This window comes from Leucopleurus acutus, assembly GCF_964270905.1.
Source record: "Leucopleurus acutus genome assembly, chromosome: 10".
Classification (NCBI taxonomy): domain Eukaryota; kingdom Metazoa; phylum Chordata; class Mammalia; order Artiodactyla; family Delphinidae; genus Leucopleurus; species Leucopleurus acutus.
Window position 1 is genome coordinate 103,621,493 of NC_139153.1, and position 18,298 is coordinate 103,639,790.

The window sequence follows — 18,298 nt, forward strand, 5'->3', positions numbered from 1 at the left end:
GCAGCCTGAGAATACCATGTGAAATGAATCCTTACAAAACTGTCTGCAGCGCGGAGAAGTCAGGGAGTTTTATTAGGTGATGATAAAACGAAGTAAACTTCATGTGAAAACATTCCAAGGTCGGGTCTTGTGTGGAATAAGAGAGGAATTTTACTAAGTAAGGCTCATTTAAATCAAATGAACATCAAGGAGCTCTAATCCCATTTATACCTGCGTTTGAAACTGGTTACACACACACACACACCCGCCGTTCCTCAGTGACTTTGCCGCCCGGTCTGAAGTGCAGGTTCTGTTCTGGGAACAGAATCCCAAGAAGGCAGAGGCCTGCGCTGATTCGGGCTGTTCAGACACGCTTCTGCGTGCAGTGTGTCAATAGTTCCACGCCCTGGAAGGTAGTGTTCTTCCACTTCAGCCCGAGTCTCCCCTCTTTTGCTCACCTCCATTTTGGTGGAGGAATTAAATCACTTGCCATGACTACATTTTGACCGCCAGGGTCCAGGCGGAGGGTCCCGGGCGGAGGGTCCCAGGCGGAAGATCCGGGCGGAGGGTCCAGGCAGAGGACCCCGGGTGGAGAGTCCTGGTCGGAGGGTCCCGGGCGGAGGGTCCAGGCGGAGGGTCCCGGGCGGAGGGTCCCGGGCGGAGGGTCCCAGGCGGAAGATCCGGGCGGAGGGTCCCAGGCGGAGGATCCGGGCGGAGGATCCGGGCAGAGGACCCCGGGCGGAGAGTCCTGGTCGGAGGGTCCCGGGTGGAGGGTCCCGGACGGAGGGTCCCGAGGGGCGCTTGGCAGCGCGGGCTTTTTCTTGGCTCCCCCCACCCCAATCCTCCCGAGGTCAGCCTGGGGGGGCTGTGGTCTTCGGGGCTGTGCCCCAGACCCATTTCCACACGTGCCCCTGGGAGGCAGTGGTCTGCTGGGTAATCGTGCACCCTGGGGAGGGTCTGACTCTTGAAGGTGGGTGGGAGGCGGCAGGGGTAAAGGGAAACACGAGCAACATGGCCTCCCCGGGGTATTGCTGGCCTCCGCACTCTGGTGGGGCCGCCCGGGCGGGGAGGGACCAAAGCGCCTCCAAAGCCAGAGGGGCGGGGCCGGCGCCGGGGAGCCGTGGCCCCCAAACCCGGCAGAGCCTGACGGTCCGTGCGGGCCTCAGAGCCTCCGCGTCCGGGCTCCACCCGCGCGGGGTCGTGAGATTCCCTGGTGCGCCCCGGGCGCTGATGGCTGCCGGACGTTCCGCCACCCCGGGTGGCCGAGAAGCACCAGGTCGAGCGCGGGAGAGTCTGGGCAGGTGGGAAGCGGGGTGGCGCGGGGCCGCCAGGCCGGCAGCTTGTGGGAGAAGAGCAGGTAGGCGTCGGAGGGCTGAGCGGGGAGACGGCGGTGGCTAGGAAGTCAGAAAATACGGGTCTGGTATGAGATGTCTCAGGTGAGCTCATCCGTCAGCAGCGAGACAGGGAAAGTCAAATCCTTACGACCCAAGTACCCGATGTGACTGGATCTTTAGGAGAAGACTTTTAATTCGTTCCAGGTTCATTCTCACCAGTTCTTTTGAATCGACAAAGCCAGGCTGGAGAGGAGGGTGGAGGAGGCCTATATTGTCAGTAGTCTGCGGCTCTGGTCCACAGCTGGCCCCCAGGCGGCAGGGCAGACCAAGGGCCGGCCTCTCCCGTAACCCTGGGTCTGCACAGCCCGGCTCAGCACCCCCGTGTGGCCACGGGGCCTTGGCCGCAGCAGGGGTTGTGGAGCTAAGAAAACTCAAAAGTGTGTTTAGCTTAAGGAAAACCTGTGGTCAGTGAGGAGTAGCCTGACAGCACCTCTGAGCAGTGCGGGCCCCCATCCGTCTTCTCTGGCTGGAGGGGCTGTTCCCTGTGCAGTGTGCCGCCTTTTTGTGGAACTGTCCGTGCATCTTATAATCAAATGAAAGCAGGATTGCCCGCGTCTCTTCCCTTGACAGAGCCTCCGATTAGACTTTCCTGAACCAATGCCTTTGATTCCGGGCTCTTTCTTGACATACACCCGTGAGGAGTCCTATTTCCTTGGTTTCTGGATGAAGCCTGTCCCTGGAATTGTGGACACTCCAAGAGGCTTTAGTCTTCTGTCCGATTATCCCCGATGTTTTCCGCAGCCTGGGGAGGGTCCACTCGCTGGGCTCTGAGGTCAGGGTCAGCACTTGCCTTCCTGCCAACGTCAGGTCCTGTCCTACCAGACCCTGCACATCACAAAGGGGGTTGTATCAGCCAGGGACTTTCGGGGCCTTCGCCTTAATGCCCAGGGAATCTGAGTGTGCCCTGAGGATGAAGAGAAATAGATTGCTCTCACAAGTGATCTCTACAATCATCTGTGCTCAGGCGAGGAAACAGTTTTAATACTTCTTCTGAAAATTCCTCTCTTTGTCTGCTTTTAGCCTCTGTTTTTCTCTCTCCCCCACGAGGATTCTAATCAGAGTTTAACAAGGTCATTACAGCTGTTGTAATTTTGCTTTTGTATTTCTAAGGCATAATGTTAAAATTACCAAACATGTTCATCTTGGCACCTCCATAAGCAGTAATATACCCTCAGCTCAGGATTTATGCGGTTAGTTTAGTCGTGGCCCATTGTGATGTTAAGAAAACAGTTTTCTGAAGCAACTGTAGTCCCCAAATGCAGGGCTGTGGGTGTCACTTAACATCGGCTAAGTGATGCGAAGGATGTGAGAGTTAGTGGCAGGGTGCACGTCAGGTTGTGCCTGGGGGGTCCGGCTTTTCAGTGATGCAGCCTGACACACGGATGTTCTCGCCATGAGACCACCGTTCCGGAAAGCACTTCTTCCTTCGTGCACACGGGCTCACCAGGCACTTCTAGAACCCTGACCCTTCGTGTGGTGCTGGGGAAGAAGAGGTGTAGGGAAAGGTCCATACCCCCGGGGCGGGGACAGTACCATAACCCAGGAAAGGATCGTCCAGAGAAGGCAGCAACCTTCTCTGTCTCAGTCTTTCTGTTATTTCAAAGTTAAAGCCATTTCAGGCCTGCTTTCTAAAATAGATTTTTATTGAATGGGAATGAAAGAGGGATTGGGCAAAGTTGTTCAATCGAATTAATTTCGCTTTTGGTTATCCCACCACTCAGGAAAAGTAGGGTTTTAGTGTTGGGCTGGTGAGGCTGGTGGTACACGGCACACACCTGTGCACCCGTGTTGCTTCCTCTAAGGGTCTCGATGCCACGGCAATAAGCGAAACTACAATAGAGACAGGAGTATGAAGGGCATGCAGTCGGTTTACTCTGTCACAAAGGTCATTTGGAGAACGAATCCTGACCTCTTAAAAGCAGTACTTTGTAGAAGGTGGAGAAGAGTTTGCAAGAATTGAGCTGATAGCTCTCATTAGGTACTTGCCCTTGAACCTGCTAATTAGAATGATTCTTCTCTAAAGCACATATTGCAGGAAAGCAGAATGTGAGAAATAGTGTTACCTAGAGGGATGGTCTCCGAAGTAGTTTGATTGTTCACTGCTATCGGCAAAATATTTTAAAGCATGTGGCAATATTTTACTCTATTTATAAATGATATAAATGGATAAGCAATACATGTATACATATTTTTATAAACATTTCATATATTACAGACATAAATTATATGTGCTCAATATTACTAATACATATTTTAAAACGTAAGTAAAATATACATTTGAAAAGAATGGAGAAAGAATAGAAATTAGTTCTAACATTTCCTCCATGCCCCTCAAAGACTAGCTGGACAAGCTTGGGAACACAGGTCCACTCAGGACACCAGCCCAGGAAATGGGACAGAGTAGAGAGAGCAAAACTGTGTTTTGAATACTTGGGTATTCAGGCCAAATCCCCTTTCTTTCCCGAGTCATTCTACATCCACTGATATTATAAAAGGAATGGGGAAATGGTTACAAAAGGAATCCATGGGGCTTCCCTGGTGACGCAGTGGTTGAGAGTCCGCCTGCCGATGCAGGGGACACGGGTTCGTGCCCCGGTCCGGGAAGATCCCACGTGCCGCGGAGCGGCTGGGCCCGTGAGCCATGGCCGCTGAGCCTGCGCGTCCGGAGCCTGTGCTCCGCAACGGGAGAGGCCACAGCAGTGAGAGGCCCGCGTACCGCAAAAAAAAAAAAACAAAAAAAAGGAATCCATGTGCAAATATATGAGTAATGATTAAGTGAACAAATTAATGAGTGACTGTGAGTGAAATGGGGCCCTCGTGCTCGTCTGGTCCGTCAGCATGAATTCAGCAAAGGACACAGTGTCTGGCCTGATTTTTTTATTCCTTAGCAGACCGTGATCATAATCCTTCCAGCACTGACCAGTCCTCTTTAATCAGTACAGAATACGTTTGTTTTTTGAAAACAAACAAGATGTGCTTACACACCTGTACTTCCTATTTTAGCAACTTCTACATATAACTTGGAAACATTAAGAACGAACTTCATACTGAAGTCGCTGCCCAGAAACAGAAGAGGAGAAATACGTCTTCTGTTTTTCGGGAACTCTTCAGTTCAAAGTTCCTCTAGATGTCAGTATGACCTAGGGAAATGAAAACATAATAGCCTGTGGCAATGAATAAAGACCTTCTTACTTATCTAAATGGTGAATCATATCTGATCTATAATTAAAGGAAAACATGGTCTGGTTTGGAAGCTTGTCTCTTACCTTCCTCAGAATTGACAGTTCTCCTGTTGGTCACATCAGAACACTGCACCCAGCGCGCCAGCGCATCCTGTGGGCACCCACCACTGACACTGAGACGCCCCTGGAGGCAAACGCCTGGAGGCTTACAGCCAAATTCTCAATTTTACATATTTTGATAGATTGAATTTAACTGACACACCAGTTTTTTTGTTTGTCTTTTTGGGTTTTTTTTGGCGGTACGCAAAAAATTGGGAAAAGTGGGAAATTGATGAGAAAAAATGTTTAAGAAGGGCTTCCCTGGTGGCGCAGTGGCTGAGAGTCCGCCTGCCGATGCAGGGGACGCGGGTTCGTGTCCCGGTCTGGGAGGATGCCGCGTGCCACAGAGCAGCTAGGCCCGTGAGCCATGGCCGCTGAGCCTGCGCGTCCGGAGCCTGTGCGTCCGGAGCCTGTGCTCCTCAAAGGGAGAGGTCACAACAGTGAGAGGCCCGCGTACCGCAAAAGAAAAAAAAAGAAAGAAAAAAAATGTTTAAGAAAATGTTGCAAGCTATACTGGGGTGGGAGTATGTGCTGATTGCTGTGCAAGTATAGAGCAGGGAAACTAAAGGACATTTTCCTGCCCTTTCACTTAAAAGAGAAAGTTCCAAAGTCCTGGGCTCTAATCTCTAGCTTTGGTTTTCTGCAGAGTTACTAAACATGCCTCTGTGTTTGAAGGTCCTTATCTGAAAACTGGAAAGGCTCTGAACCTATGGGACTGCCCTTTGGATTGTTTAAAAGCACATTTATAATTTGTCTTGATATCTATGACCTGCACTTACATGGTGTTTCATGCTTGCAAGTCACCCTCAGGCAAATTTTACTCTCTTTCCAAAGAAAAAAAGACTGATTCTCTGGACATCCATACAATTTCATTAACTTATAACGTATAACTTCAGAACTTATGATAATTTGGGTGGATTTATGTGGTATTTGAAAAGGGTTTGCTTAGCTAATTCAGAGAAACCAGGACTGTGAAAAGAATGTTTATCTCCTTAGAAAGGGGCCATCTGTTCTAAGCAATGTAGAAGCCCCTTTTATAAAAGCTTGCTTTACTCTCCTACTTTCTGGTTTACAAAACCCACTGACGTATAGCCTCTCATTTTTATTTGATTTATATGTGAACTATATCAAGACAATGCAAACAGAGGTCAAAGGTGACAATCCCGTTACAATATCCTTTATCTATCCATGAAGATGGGCCTTCTTCTACAAACAATGCCAGAGTTTTGCAAAATTTCTTTGAAAATAATGAGGTCATTTGCTTTCAAATACTCTAGTCTGTACAGGGCTTCATTAATTCAGACTGTTCTGCCCTCTAAATTACTATTTATTTTGGTATTTTTTTCTGTGTTTGAATTGTGTAATATAATGGTTCTCAATATGGGGTGAGTTTGCCCACCGGAGACATTTAGCAATTTCTGGAGGCATTTTTTTGGCTATTACACCTGGATGGGGGAGAGTACTGTGGGCTTCGGGTGGGCAGAGGCCAGAGATGTTGCGAAACATCCTATAATCCTTGTGACATTCCCCATAACAAGGAATTCTCCAGCCCCAAGTGTCAGAAGTGCTGAGGTCGAGAGAGCCTGGTGTGATGTGTAACTCACATTACTCAATCGTGTGCCCACAGGCTAAGGAGCAGGTGTGCTCACACCCTGGCCTGAAGGAAGCAGCACCAGACAAAGGCAAAAGGACGGCACCTCCCACAGGTAACCTTTCTATAAGACTAGATATTTGTGGGTCAAGCTCTGTTATACAAGTCGCGAGGTTGTTCTTGTTCAGAGGAAGTTACATGTTCGTGATGCCCTGTGTCAGGTGAAGTGCTGTTTGAATACCTTTGTTTGATTGGCTTTGGGTCCTACTAGTTACAAACTAGAAATTCTTTGGAGGCCCAGCTGTCAGTCCACTGGTCACGTTTTCTCCTACTTGCTTCCCCAAAGCTTTTATCTGCCAATAAAGAGAAGCCTGTATAGAGATGCCATTCTGTGAAGCCAAAATTACACCGATCACATGCGTCCTCCATTAAGACACTGTGTCCTATGGTGGCTTTTAGAGAGCTCTTCCCCGAAGAACAATCTGAGAAAGAAACGTTTAATAAAGCTCAACACGAAATAGGCTTAGAAGACCCCTGCCTCTAGTTCAGAGACGTTTCGCCGCATTTCATACAGAAAGCCCACAGGATGAAATAGAAGATTTTGCTGTAAGAAATTCCACAGAGCCAAGAGAAAGTGAAGACGGGAGAGACATTTCATGCCCAGAGAGACTGAGCTGACAAGAAAATAATAGCTCTGGGGATGATAAGCAAGGCTCTGCAGATAAAAATAAATGGCCAGTGTTCAAAGAAGAGAAAAATGGGCTTCGTTCTAAGGAAAAGCCTGGTGACCGAGAAGCTAAGGAAAAAGGAGAATCCGAAATTCCAGATGAAACAGGGCTGGACAAGAGTTCAAATAAAGAGCAGTGTGTTTATAGAACTAACAGTGGTCAATCCTATGAAAGGCAGGGTGTAAAGCATTTGCTTCCACAGCTGACGTTTTCTGCAGATCTATGTGCCGTTGCAATTTGAGTCCATATCGAAGGATAACTGACGTGACTCTGCTTTAAAGCAGGGGTTGAGAAGCCACTTTCCCAGCTGTGTGGAGTTTTCTTGGCCATGTTTTCTTGCCGTTATTTTTTCTTCTTGCCTGTGACATTTTCAGGCATTTTATGGTTTTCTAAGTCTTCTACCAAATGATAGATGGATATACTGATTAGTAGTAATCACATCCAGTACTTTTAAAATATCAAGTAAAAGTTTCCTATTTTTAGCAGTATAGAGCACATCCTTCCTGAGATCGATAACTGAGCAATGACCAGATTGATCAGATGTATAAATTGGCTGCTTCCCAAATATTGTGAGGATTGAGTACACAGTAGGTCATTGAATGATTCTTCCTCAACCGTGAAGTTTCACATATAAATTCAGGCAATTATGTAGCCAACTCAAATGAATTACTCTACGTTATGATGAGCCACAGGATGTCTGGAACAAAGACCATCCCAGTTCAAACATCTGTGGTATTTTTTAGGGATTTAAGACATAATTCTTATTTCTTTTTTTTCTTTTTTTGGCCGCCCCGCGCAGCTTGTGGAATTTTAGTTCCCTGACCAGGGATTGAACCCAGGCCCTCAGCAGTGAGAGCTCGGAGTCCTAACAACTGGAGCGCCAGGGAATTCCCCTTATTTCATTCTTAACTAATGTATTTTGGAAACTAATTGTAGAGAAGTCTAAGTTTCCAAGAATTAAATGTAACACTAATGTTTACTAAGAAAGTCCATCACTGCAGAGATGTTTTTAGTAAGGTCTGGAGCTGTTGGGAAACTTGTTAGTTGGGAAACTGAAAACAAAGAACTTGTTTTCAGTTCTTTCACCAGTAAAGGCTGACTCTCTGCTGTTACCACTCAGAGACCACTGCTCCTTTCATTTTGCTTTAACGTGGTCACTTCTATCGTCTTTAAGGAAAGGAAGTGAAAAATGGAGGTCAGACTAGTTAGGCAGTCATAAAATGACTGCCTTTGTAAAGGGTCAGTGGACTAACTTGGGGTCATGAGGTTGTTAGGACAGTCCCCGGGATGCTGGTCATCTCCGCCTGTAACCGTGCTGCTTGGGATGACGGGGATGATCCTGCTTCATCTCACCCCGAACACTGACATCGCCAACTCTCCATCGCGAAGCTTACCTCCCTTCAACAAAGCATCATCTTGAGGATGCTTTAGTGCTCAGAAACTTGGCCATCTGGAAGTTTTCTCCCGGAAACTTTGAGAGCTGTGGCTGGATTTTATATTCCAGGTAAAATAATGGCAGCAGAAAAGCCATTTTCACATCACGAACCACAGGAAAGTCAGCGACAGGACCTGTTTTGCAGAACTCTCATCCAACAGAGCCCTCGGGCAGCAGTAAGCGGAGAGGGGCAGAGGTGAGCTTGGTCCAGGAGGAGAACAAGAAGAGCAGAATAGATGCGGCAGGTGCAGGTGACAGATGCACATGGAGGACACAGGAAGCCAGAGGCGCCGGGGGGACCAACAAGACAAAGTCCTGGGGTTCCCTGGAGCAAAGACCCCCAGGCAGCAAGATCTGGTGGCCCCCCTGGGTAGGAAACGGCTTTTCTTCCAGCCCTTTAAAGCTCCTTAACCTTTCCAGCAAACATTTCCGACTACATTTCACTTAGTCTAACAGCCTGGAGGAGACATCATGCCACATTGATGGCATTTGTGTTCATAACTCAATCACTTTTGGGGTTTTTTTGGTCTGAAGAGACGAATGCCACCAAGAGAATTCTTTCATACCTTCTTCACTTTTCAGCATATTTATGGTGTGAAGGGAGAACGTCCCCATCAAATCAACTGCCCAGAGATTTGTATTATCTGAATCTTAAAAAATATGAACACTTGGCAAAGTACCTAGCTCAAGATAAGTGCTCAAGAATTACATTTTGAATAAATGTAAATTTTTGAAAGCGAAGTTATTATCTACTCACTTCCCTTCGTACCCTTTGTATGCACGTAAGAAGCTGCACGCAGTAGATGTTTAAGTAATGAATAAATGGGGAAATGAATAGGTTCACGGCAAGTAACCGTGGAAAAGTAAAAAGGATACTGGAAGAATATTAGTGAGTAACGATGTATTTTAGAGCTGAGGTGGACTGGAGGTTAGATGCTTAGGCTGGAAGGTAGAAGGCGGGAGAAATTTGAGAGCTGTACAATATATACTTCGCCAGTTTTACTGGGTGTTGGATTTCAGCCAGGAAAAATGCACCTTTGCGCCTTAAATGTGTCTTGAATACTGGCTAAAATATTTTGGAAAGTCATATATAGTAATATCAAACCTTTCAATGACATGAAGAAATTTTTCATCTTTTTCTTCTGCCTTAAAGAAAATAATGGGCTTTATCAGTGGTGCTTTTAAAAAAATGGGTCAGTTTCTGGGGTTTATGTTCCGATATCTCCAGTTTGAAAGTACTACCTGTTTGGACTGTACGGGGCTTGGAGATTTGCAGTTGTTTGACGTTTCTGAAAGCTGCCCTGAGGGAGATAGGTGCCACGGTGCAGAGGCCTTGACAGCCTTTCTCAAAGGTGTTGCGCGTCACCTTCATGAACCGTGTATCCTAACACGAAATGAAAACTTACATTCCCTGGATCATTAGAAATCAGACAGGTGGCCCACTGTGTTTTCTTATTAAATGAGCACATTTGCACTCAGGCCCAGGCTTGGCCCTCGGGCCGCTTCTCACGCGGCCCTTCTCTCACCTCCAGACGAGGCCTGGGCACCACCTGCGCCGTTTGATCACCGCATCGTGATAGCCAAGCAGGCCGCGGTCAACAGCTTCTACACCGTGAGCAGAACTGAAATCCTAGGAGGGTGAGTAATGCTCACAGCTTCAACACTCTCGCGACAAAAGAGGAAAGAAGAGCGCTTTCAAAGAGACAGGTCCTTTTCTGTTGTTTTAATTCTTATAAGTGTTTTTATTTTTATTATTTATTTTTATTATTTTATTTTTATTATTTTATTATTTTAGCTTTCGTACTGCTTCTTCATGCTTTTAAATTTTTATTTTATATTGGAGTATAGTTAATTGATAACGTTGTGTTAGTTTCAGGCGTACAGCATAGTGATTCAGTTATACGTATACATGTATCTATTCTTTTTCAGATTCTTTTCCATTATAGGTTATTACAGAATATTGAGTAGAGTCCCCTGTGCTATACAGTGGGTCCTTGTTGTTTATCTATTTTATATATAGTAATGTGTACATGTTAATCCCAAACTCCTAATTTATCCTGCCACCTGCCCCGCCTTTCCCCTTTGGTAACCATAAGTTTGTTTTCTTTATCTGTGGGTCTGTTTCTGTTTTGTAAATAAGTTCGTTTGTATCATTTTTTTAGATTCCACATAGAAATGATATCATATGATAATTTGTCTTTGTCTGACTTACTGCACTTAGTACGACAATCTCTAGGTCCACCCATGTTGCCGCAAATGACATTATTTCTTTCTTTTTTATGGCTGAGTAGTATTCTATTGTATATATGTACCACATCTTCCTCATTCATCTGTTGATAGACATTTAGGTTGCTTCCATGTCTTGGCTACTGTAAATAGTGCTGCTATGAACAAAGAGATGGATCTTGAGAATTTCATAAGTGTTTGCCCGTCTCAACCAGAGAACCGGAAGCATCATAAGCGAACATTTTAAGAGATGAGAGATGTTAACCATTTCTGAAAATCATCACTGATGCCGGAGAGGTTGATGTGGTGACTACCCTCCACATTTAACATCTGCTTCACTTCCTGTGCTGTCGTGTCTGGAGTGAGTCCTCAGAAGGTTTAGAAGCTTGAAAACCGAGGAACAGAATGTAGAAATGAGTGAACACTGTATTTCTCATGGCACGTGTTTGTCATTGTTGGTTTCCGTTTATGCTGTTACCGTATGAATTACTATTATTACTGTATTTCAGTCGGTTACTTGCCTCCCAGAAGGACTTATTGGCAGGACATCCACACCTCCCTGAAGTAGGAAGAGTCAAGTCTATCGGGGGCGGGTCGGTCACTGGGGGAAGTTCCTTCTTCTTGTACCTCAGTCACAATAATCCCCCTGCGAGATCTTGGAACTTAAGGCTTAAATTATTCAGTTGACTCCCATCAGCATATCTATGTAAAATAGGAAGAGGAAAGCAGAACATTTATACAAATATATAGAAATTTACTTACCAACACAGGGAAAACACGCATGGCTATTACAGAGCGCGTTCCCGCCTATGGTCCTGGGGGTGAGGTTGATTTTGCAAAGCCCCTCCCCCCCTTCCAATCCCATTTACCGTTTGCCCTTTGTCACGCGGACACACATGAACTTCCCCCTCCTCCGCTGGCCAGCTGATCCATTGTGGCGAAGGCCCCTCAGGCCTGTGAGGATGGGCTGAGGGGGAAAGGGGTGCTTGGGTGGCGAGCCAGCGACTGTTTCTCTAAAGGAGAGAAGTTATTTGCAGAAGCGGCACCAGGGTTTGCGCGTGCTTCTGATCGAGGTTTGTCCGTGACTCTTAGAGTTTCCTTCCTGCCCCTTTGGGCAGCGTTGACTCTTCTTTGTCATCCTGCAGGCAGGACCAGCTGCCCATCACCCCCTGTTCTGGGCTCAGTAAGTAAGTTAGAGGAACACAGTCAGATGTGTATGTTTGCCCCAAAACACGAAGAGGTCATCAGCAGGTGGCCCTCCTTCTCAGTAGTAGGAGAGTCAACATGCAGCAAATTATCCTGCACTTTGGGCAGAGCTATTGCACCATGGCAAGGATCCCTGGACCCTGCATGCGGTGTCAGGCCCCTGAATTTTCCTGGGGTTCATCTCCCCCGTGGCCTGTAGGGGGATTAGAGTCCCTGCTCACCCCGTTCAGTTAGCATGACGTTATCAGCCTGGTGGACCAGCAGGGACCCTGTGAGGTCACCTCATCACTCAAAGCTTTGCAGAATAAACCAGGCCAGAGAGACAGACGGGGTGGCCCTAAAGCAAAACAGCGACGAGGCACCACTGCTGGTCCAGGCCGTTCTGGGGGCCGTTGCTAATTAAGAAACAAGCCTTTTCGTAATGAACAGCCACATCGGAAGCGCCTGGGGCTGTAGGTTCATGAGCTCCAGGAAAGAGACCACGCCTGGGCCGGTGGGCGGGATGGAAGTCGTGCTCGCCTGTGCTCACGGACCCACCTGCTTCTGCTCAAAGAGAGTGGCTGAGTCGGGGGGATGTGGTGCCCTCGCCTCCACTCCCACCCCTTCACGGTTGCAGCAGCCCTCCCCTCTGCTGTGGGCTTCTGGCCACGACGTTGGGGAGCTCTCCTTCCACTCCTGCATGCGGCCAGCGCGACACAGGCAGGCACGTGGGTTCCAGTTATTTCACTAAATCAGGCATCACAGCAAGCAGGTCAAATCTGAAGATTGTTCCTGAGTGTGCCCTTTGGTATGTGAGGATATTTGAAAGAAGCTGTCTTAAGAAGTATATTTAGGACTTCCCTGCTGATGCGGTGGTTAAGAATCCACCTGCCAATGCAGGGGACACGGGTGCGAGCCCTGGTCCGGGAAGACCCACATGCTGCGGAGCAACGAAGCCCGTGTGCCACAACTACTGGGCCTGCGCTCTAGAGCCCACGAGCCACAACTACTGAAGCCCACGCGCCTAGAGCCCGTGCTCCGCAACGAGAGAAGCCACCGCAGTGAGGAGCCTACTCGCCACAACTAGAGAAAGCCCGCACGCAGCAACAAGGACCCAATAGATCCAAAATTAAATAAAATAAAAATAAATAAATTTATTAAAAAAAGAAGGATATTTAAATTTATATCCAAGCTAAACTGTCAAAAAATCTCACAGGTGATTATGTAATATGTATTTTGATTAAATGTGTCTATATGCAATTTTGTTATTACTTCTTATTTATATGCAGTTTCCAAAAGTAATCTGATATGCCTGACCTACAGCCTGTATCACTCATATGCTTACGAAGCCTAGCTTGTTACATTCATATGTATTCAGAAAGATTCTATTTTTTCTGTGACGGAAGTTCTCAAATTTTAGGGTTCATATGAACCACCCAAGGGGCGTCATGAAAGTGCAGCTTCTGGGGCCTCCCCCGGCCTTCCTGTATCAGTAGGGCTGGGGTAGGGCTGGGACATCGCCCCCCAGGGAATTCTGATGCCAGTGGCCTGTATCAGAACTTGACGTGTTCTAGGAGGTATTTTTTTAAATTAATTAATTAATTAATTTTTCTCTGCATTGGGTCTTCGTTGCTGTGCGCAGGCTTTCTCTAGTTGCAGTGAGCGGGGCTCCTCATTGCGGTGGCTTCACTTGTTGCGGAGCATGAGCTCTAGGTGCGCGGGCTTCAGTAGTTGTGGCGCATGGGCCTATTGCTCCACGGCATGTGGGATCCTCCCGGACCAGAGCTCGAACCCGTCTCCGCTGCATTAGCAAGTGACTTTTTTATTTATTTATTTTTTGCGGTACGCGGGCCTCTCACTGCTGTGGCCTCTCCCACCCCGGAGCACAGGCTCCGGACACGCAGGCTCAGCGGCCATGGCTCACGGGCCCAGCCGCTCCGCGGCATGTGGGATCTTCCCGGACCGGGGCACGAACCCGTGTCCCCTGCACCGGCAGGCGGACTCTCAACCACTGCGCCACCAGGGAAGCCCCTGTTCTAGGAGATATTGGCTACAGCACGTGCATAACAGGCTTGCTCATTCAAAGTCAAAAAGAGGGGTGCCGGGCAGCTGTATTGTCCACTGGGCAGTGACTGGAGCAGGGTCCTGGTGGGGACAGACCCTCATGCTGGGCATCGTCCTCTTCTCTGGCAGGGGGCGCTTTGGCCAGGTTCACAAGTGTGAGGAGAAAGCCACAGGTCTGAAGCTGGCGGCCAAGATCATCAAGACCAGAGGCATGAAGGACAAGGTGAGGGCTGTGCTGTGTGGTCCCCACCTGGCCGTTGTCCTCACGGCGCTAAACCAGCCCTTCCCTCTCCCAGGATGAAGTGAAGAATGAGATCAACGTCATGAACCAGCTGGACCACGTGAACCTCATTCAGCTCTACGACGCCTTCGAGTCTAAGAACGACATCGTCCTGGTCATGGAGTAGTATGTCCCCTGCCGCTGCCCCAAACCTACCCACACAGCCAGGGCCCCTTTATATGCGGCTGCAGCTCTGTCCTGCCTCGGAGCTGCTGGACCATGCTGGGGCGCCCTGATTCTGACTTGCATGTGTCAGAATCTCATCCACTTCGGGAAGGAAATTACTCGGGAATTGACGCCTCCACGTGAGATTTTGTTGATAAGTAGCAGGACGACAACAGAGGTTTAGCTTTATTTCCAAGCTGTGCTGTCAAAACCCCGGCTTAACTCTTGTTCTGGGTAACCTGGAGGAACGTGATTCTTGAACTGCATCTCCCCTTTGACCTAATTGCTAATACAAAGTTCATGTCAAACTCTTACAAGTAGGGCTAAGAAGCTTCTGTTTCAAATTACTTTAATAAAAACGTAGTAAGTGTTTAGTTAGACGGTGAGTCATTCTGACACTGAATCGGTGTTTGTGATTCACATCATTTCCCCACCCCAGCCCCCATTTGGGGTTTTGTTTATCACTGTGCGATGGGGATTTTGGATGATAAAATATCCAGCATCAGCCACATAGAAGCATTTTATCAGTGAAATTAGTCTAACCTTCCCGTGGTATTTGGAATCCCTCTCCCTGCCTTCTTAGCATCCTCTTCATCCTCCATATGGTTAGGAAACAGCAGAGATGGACCCATCCCAGAGCTGTAGCCACTGGATGAGAGGGCTTTGAGACTTTCCATCTGTGAAAGTGATGGTGGCTCAAATAAGGGCCTTCAACGTAAGAGGCATCTCACTGAGAAGGTAGAGACATAGCTGCCCACACACCTGTTGGGAGAGTCAGAGAGGCTCAGACACGAGAAACACATGCTCATCAAGAGGTCGTGACTCAGGACGCCCCCCTCTTTCCCTGCAGTGTGGATGGAGGGGAGCTCTTCGACCGCATCGTTGATGACAACTACAATCTGACCGAGCTTGATACCATCCTGTTCATCAGGCAGATATGTGAGGGGGTAAGGCACATGCATCAGATGTACATCCTCCACTTAGACCTGAAGGTAGGGTGTGTTTTGCATCATCTGAAATGTAAACCCTTCCCAAACCCTCCCCTCAGTGAGTGGACTTGGATCAGGGGGCCCTGTTGGGTACTGTACACCAGCTCGGGGGATGGATCCTGTCACTAGGTACATATTCAGGAATTTGAAACTCTGGGTTCTTAGCCTCATCTCCCCATTCTCAACTTCTCTCACCTCCTAATATGTGCATGTCTCCATCTGTAGGGAACGGCTATTCAGATTCTTGTAACTTGCCTTTGTTAAAGGAATTCACATGGGAGATGGTTTCCACCACCACCACCCTCATCATCGCCACCACCATCACCATCATCACCACCACCATTGCCACCATCACCATCATCATGACCATCACCACCACCATCACCACCATCACCATCACCATCATCACCACCAACACCACCACTACCACCACCATCACCACCACCATCACCAACATCACCACCACCACCATCATGACCACCAGCACCACCACCATCACCATCATTACCACCACCACCACCACGATCATCACCACCACCATCACCATCATCACCACCAATACCACTACCACCACCATCATGACCACCACCACCATCACCACCACCATCACTACCATCACCATCATCATGACCATCACCACCACCATCACCATCATCACCACCATCACCACCACCATCACCACCATCACCACCATCACCATCATCACCATCATCCCCATCATCACCACCACCACCATCATCACTACCATCACCATCATCATGACCATCACCACCACCATCACCATCATCACCACCATCACCACCATCACCACCAACACCACCATCACCATCATCACCATCATCCCCATCATCACCACCACCACCATCATCACTACCATCACCATCATCATGACCATCACCACCACCATCACCACCACCATCACCACCACCACCATCATCACTACCATCACCATCATCATGACCATCACCACCACCACCATCACCATCATCACCACCATCATCACCACCATCACCATCATCACCACCACCACCATCATCACCACCACCACCATCACCATCACCACCATCATCACCACCACCATCACCACCACCACCACCATCATGACCATCACCACCATCATCACCATCACCACCACCATCACAGCATCCGTGTTGCATCCTCTCATTATTAGGATGAGTAGGTGGGAGAATTTTAGCTAACTCAGAATTTCCTGGTTGTAGCCAAACTTTCCAGCTCTCCAAGAATCCCCAGCACTCTCCCAAAACCTTTTAGGAAAGTGAGGACTTTAGGGATTGTTTTTCTACAGGCGTACTAGAGCACAGAGGAGAAACCTATGGCAGAATGGGATACAGGGCAGCCAGAGGGGGGTGCTAAAAGGGCGAGGGGCAGAAGTGGGTGGGTGGGGCTGGGCAGCACCCTGGGAGCAGTGGAAAGCCTGTGCCAACAGCGGGGAGCCAAGCCTTCTTTCTCCTCTTATTTAATGAGCCTTTCCTTTCGCTCTCTCGCCCATTATGAAGTCCCTAGAATTGGACGGCGCATAGTTACAACCAGGGAAGGACCAATAACTCCGACCAGCTCTAATTTCGTAAAGTGCATCTTCTTGTGTGGCTCAGTCATTTTCTCATTTCCCTGTTTGCACAGCGTGACAGGGAGATAAAATATATATTCTGTATAACATACCATCTACTGCAAGTCATCAGGGATTGCAGAGCTAAATAAATGTAACTTCCTTAAATAGGTTTCCATGGGCCGCTGCTCCTCTAACTTGGCTTCCCTTACTCTCTTGATTTATGTCTTTTGCCTCTCCCATTCACAGGCCAGAAGGAAGTGATATATAAAATGACACAGCCAGAGGTTAAAAATCATTAGCAAAGCCCGTGGCTATGAGCTGGTTTGATAATGCATGTTTTCACGGAGCATTTTCATTGAGTGTCGATATTCTACGCATATCCCTAAAGGGCTTTGACTGGCAACTGAAATGAGGACCTGACCTGTCATAAGTCAAACAACTCCATATGTGGCTTCACAATGTTGATGGAGGACTTGCAACGGGCAATTTTAGCTGTGGCTTGTATGTAAAGATCATAATAAAAGCGACAGCTGGATGAGTCATTAAGGGTCAGGCATCCCTTCCAGAAAGCTCCTTGGAAGGAAGGGGGCCCAAAGTATTGAATGCTTGTCACTATGTAGGGGAGATTATAGGTGACTTAAGAATGATCTCCTTTATATACTTTTTGTGTTTTGCAAAACTTATTCAATGAATATGCTTTAATTTCATAATTAGAAAACAAATGTAACTTTTGAAAGTGCCCTCAGAGCTGTTTCTTTACATTCTGCAAATATCTTATGTCACGGTGCTCTTTGGCAATCGGACAGCTGTATACATGATCGATCAGTTATTTAAGCATGAGGCCAAATCTTCTCGTATAGCACCCACTTTTCCATAAGTCGCCTTTTCTTACAGACTTCTGTTTTAGAGATATTTTAGAAAAAAGGCTTCCAAAGACATTATGCCCGACCAAATGGACTATTGATTATTGGCAAGGTGACACTAGGTCATTTCATGAAGTGTTTCTGAGTTTCTGATCTCATTCTAACCTCTTCTCTACCTAGACGGGCAGGGGAGGGGCAGCCATGATCCCACCTAAAGGATGGGACATGAATCCTGGGGATTTGGCAACTTGGCCAACCTCCCACTTCCCCCCAGCACTTAGGGAAGAGTTGGGGTTAATTAGAGCTTGAAAGTTTCAGGCAATTCTTCGAAATTTTTATTTCTCTTTTATGGATGACCTTGACTTTAAAACGAATCCCTTATTTTTCCCAGACCTCGGTTTTTCTATCTGAACAAAGGTAGGTACACTTGTAAGACATTCTGTAAACACTGAGCTGTAGTGCTACCTACCTTTCTCCTCGTCACCCTGAGACTGTCCGGTTGGCGGGGCAAAGTCTTTCCAGACTCAAACTCCAAGGGAACACTTAGT

The 18,298-nt window shown here is 47.6% G+C and overlaps 1 protein-coding gene across 1 annotated transcript in view; it reads left to right on the plus strand.

Annotated features, from left to right (window-relative positions):
- The window catches only part of MYLK4 (myosin light chain kinase family member 4), a gene marked incomplete at its 3' end in the record, with an annotated part of 70,842 nt that overhangs the window by 43,956 nt on the left and 8,588 nt on the right, over positions 1-18,298 (plus strand). Inside the window, exons 2-6 of the mRNA XM_082848095.1 lie at positions 6,282-6,360; positions 9,941-10,046; positions 14,013-14,106; positions 14,180-14,289; positions 15,179-15,320. Coding sequence (XP_082704221.1) covers positions 6,282-6,360; positions 9,941-10,046; positions 14,013-14,106; positions 14,180-14,289; positions 15,179-15,320 — 531 coding nt within the window. The remainder of the gene's footprint in view (positions 1-6,281; positions 6,361-9,940; positions 10,047-14,012; positions 14,107-14,179; positions 14,290-15,178; positions 15,321-18,298) is intronic.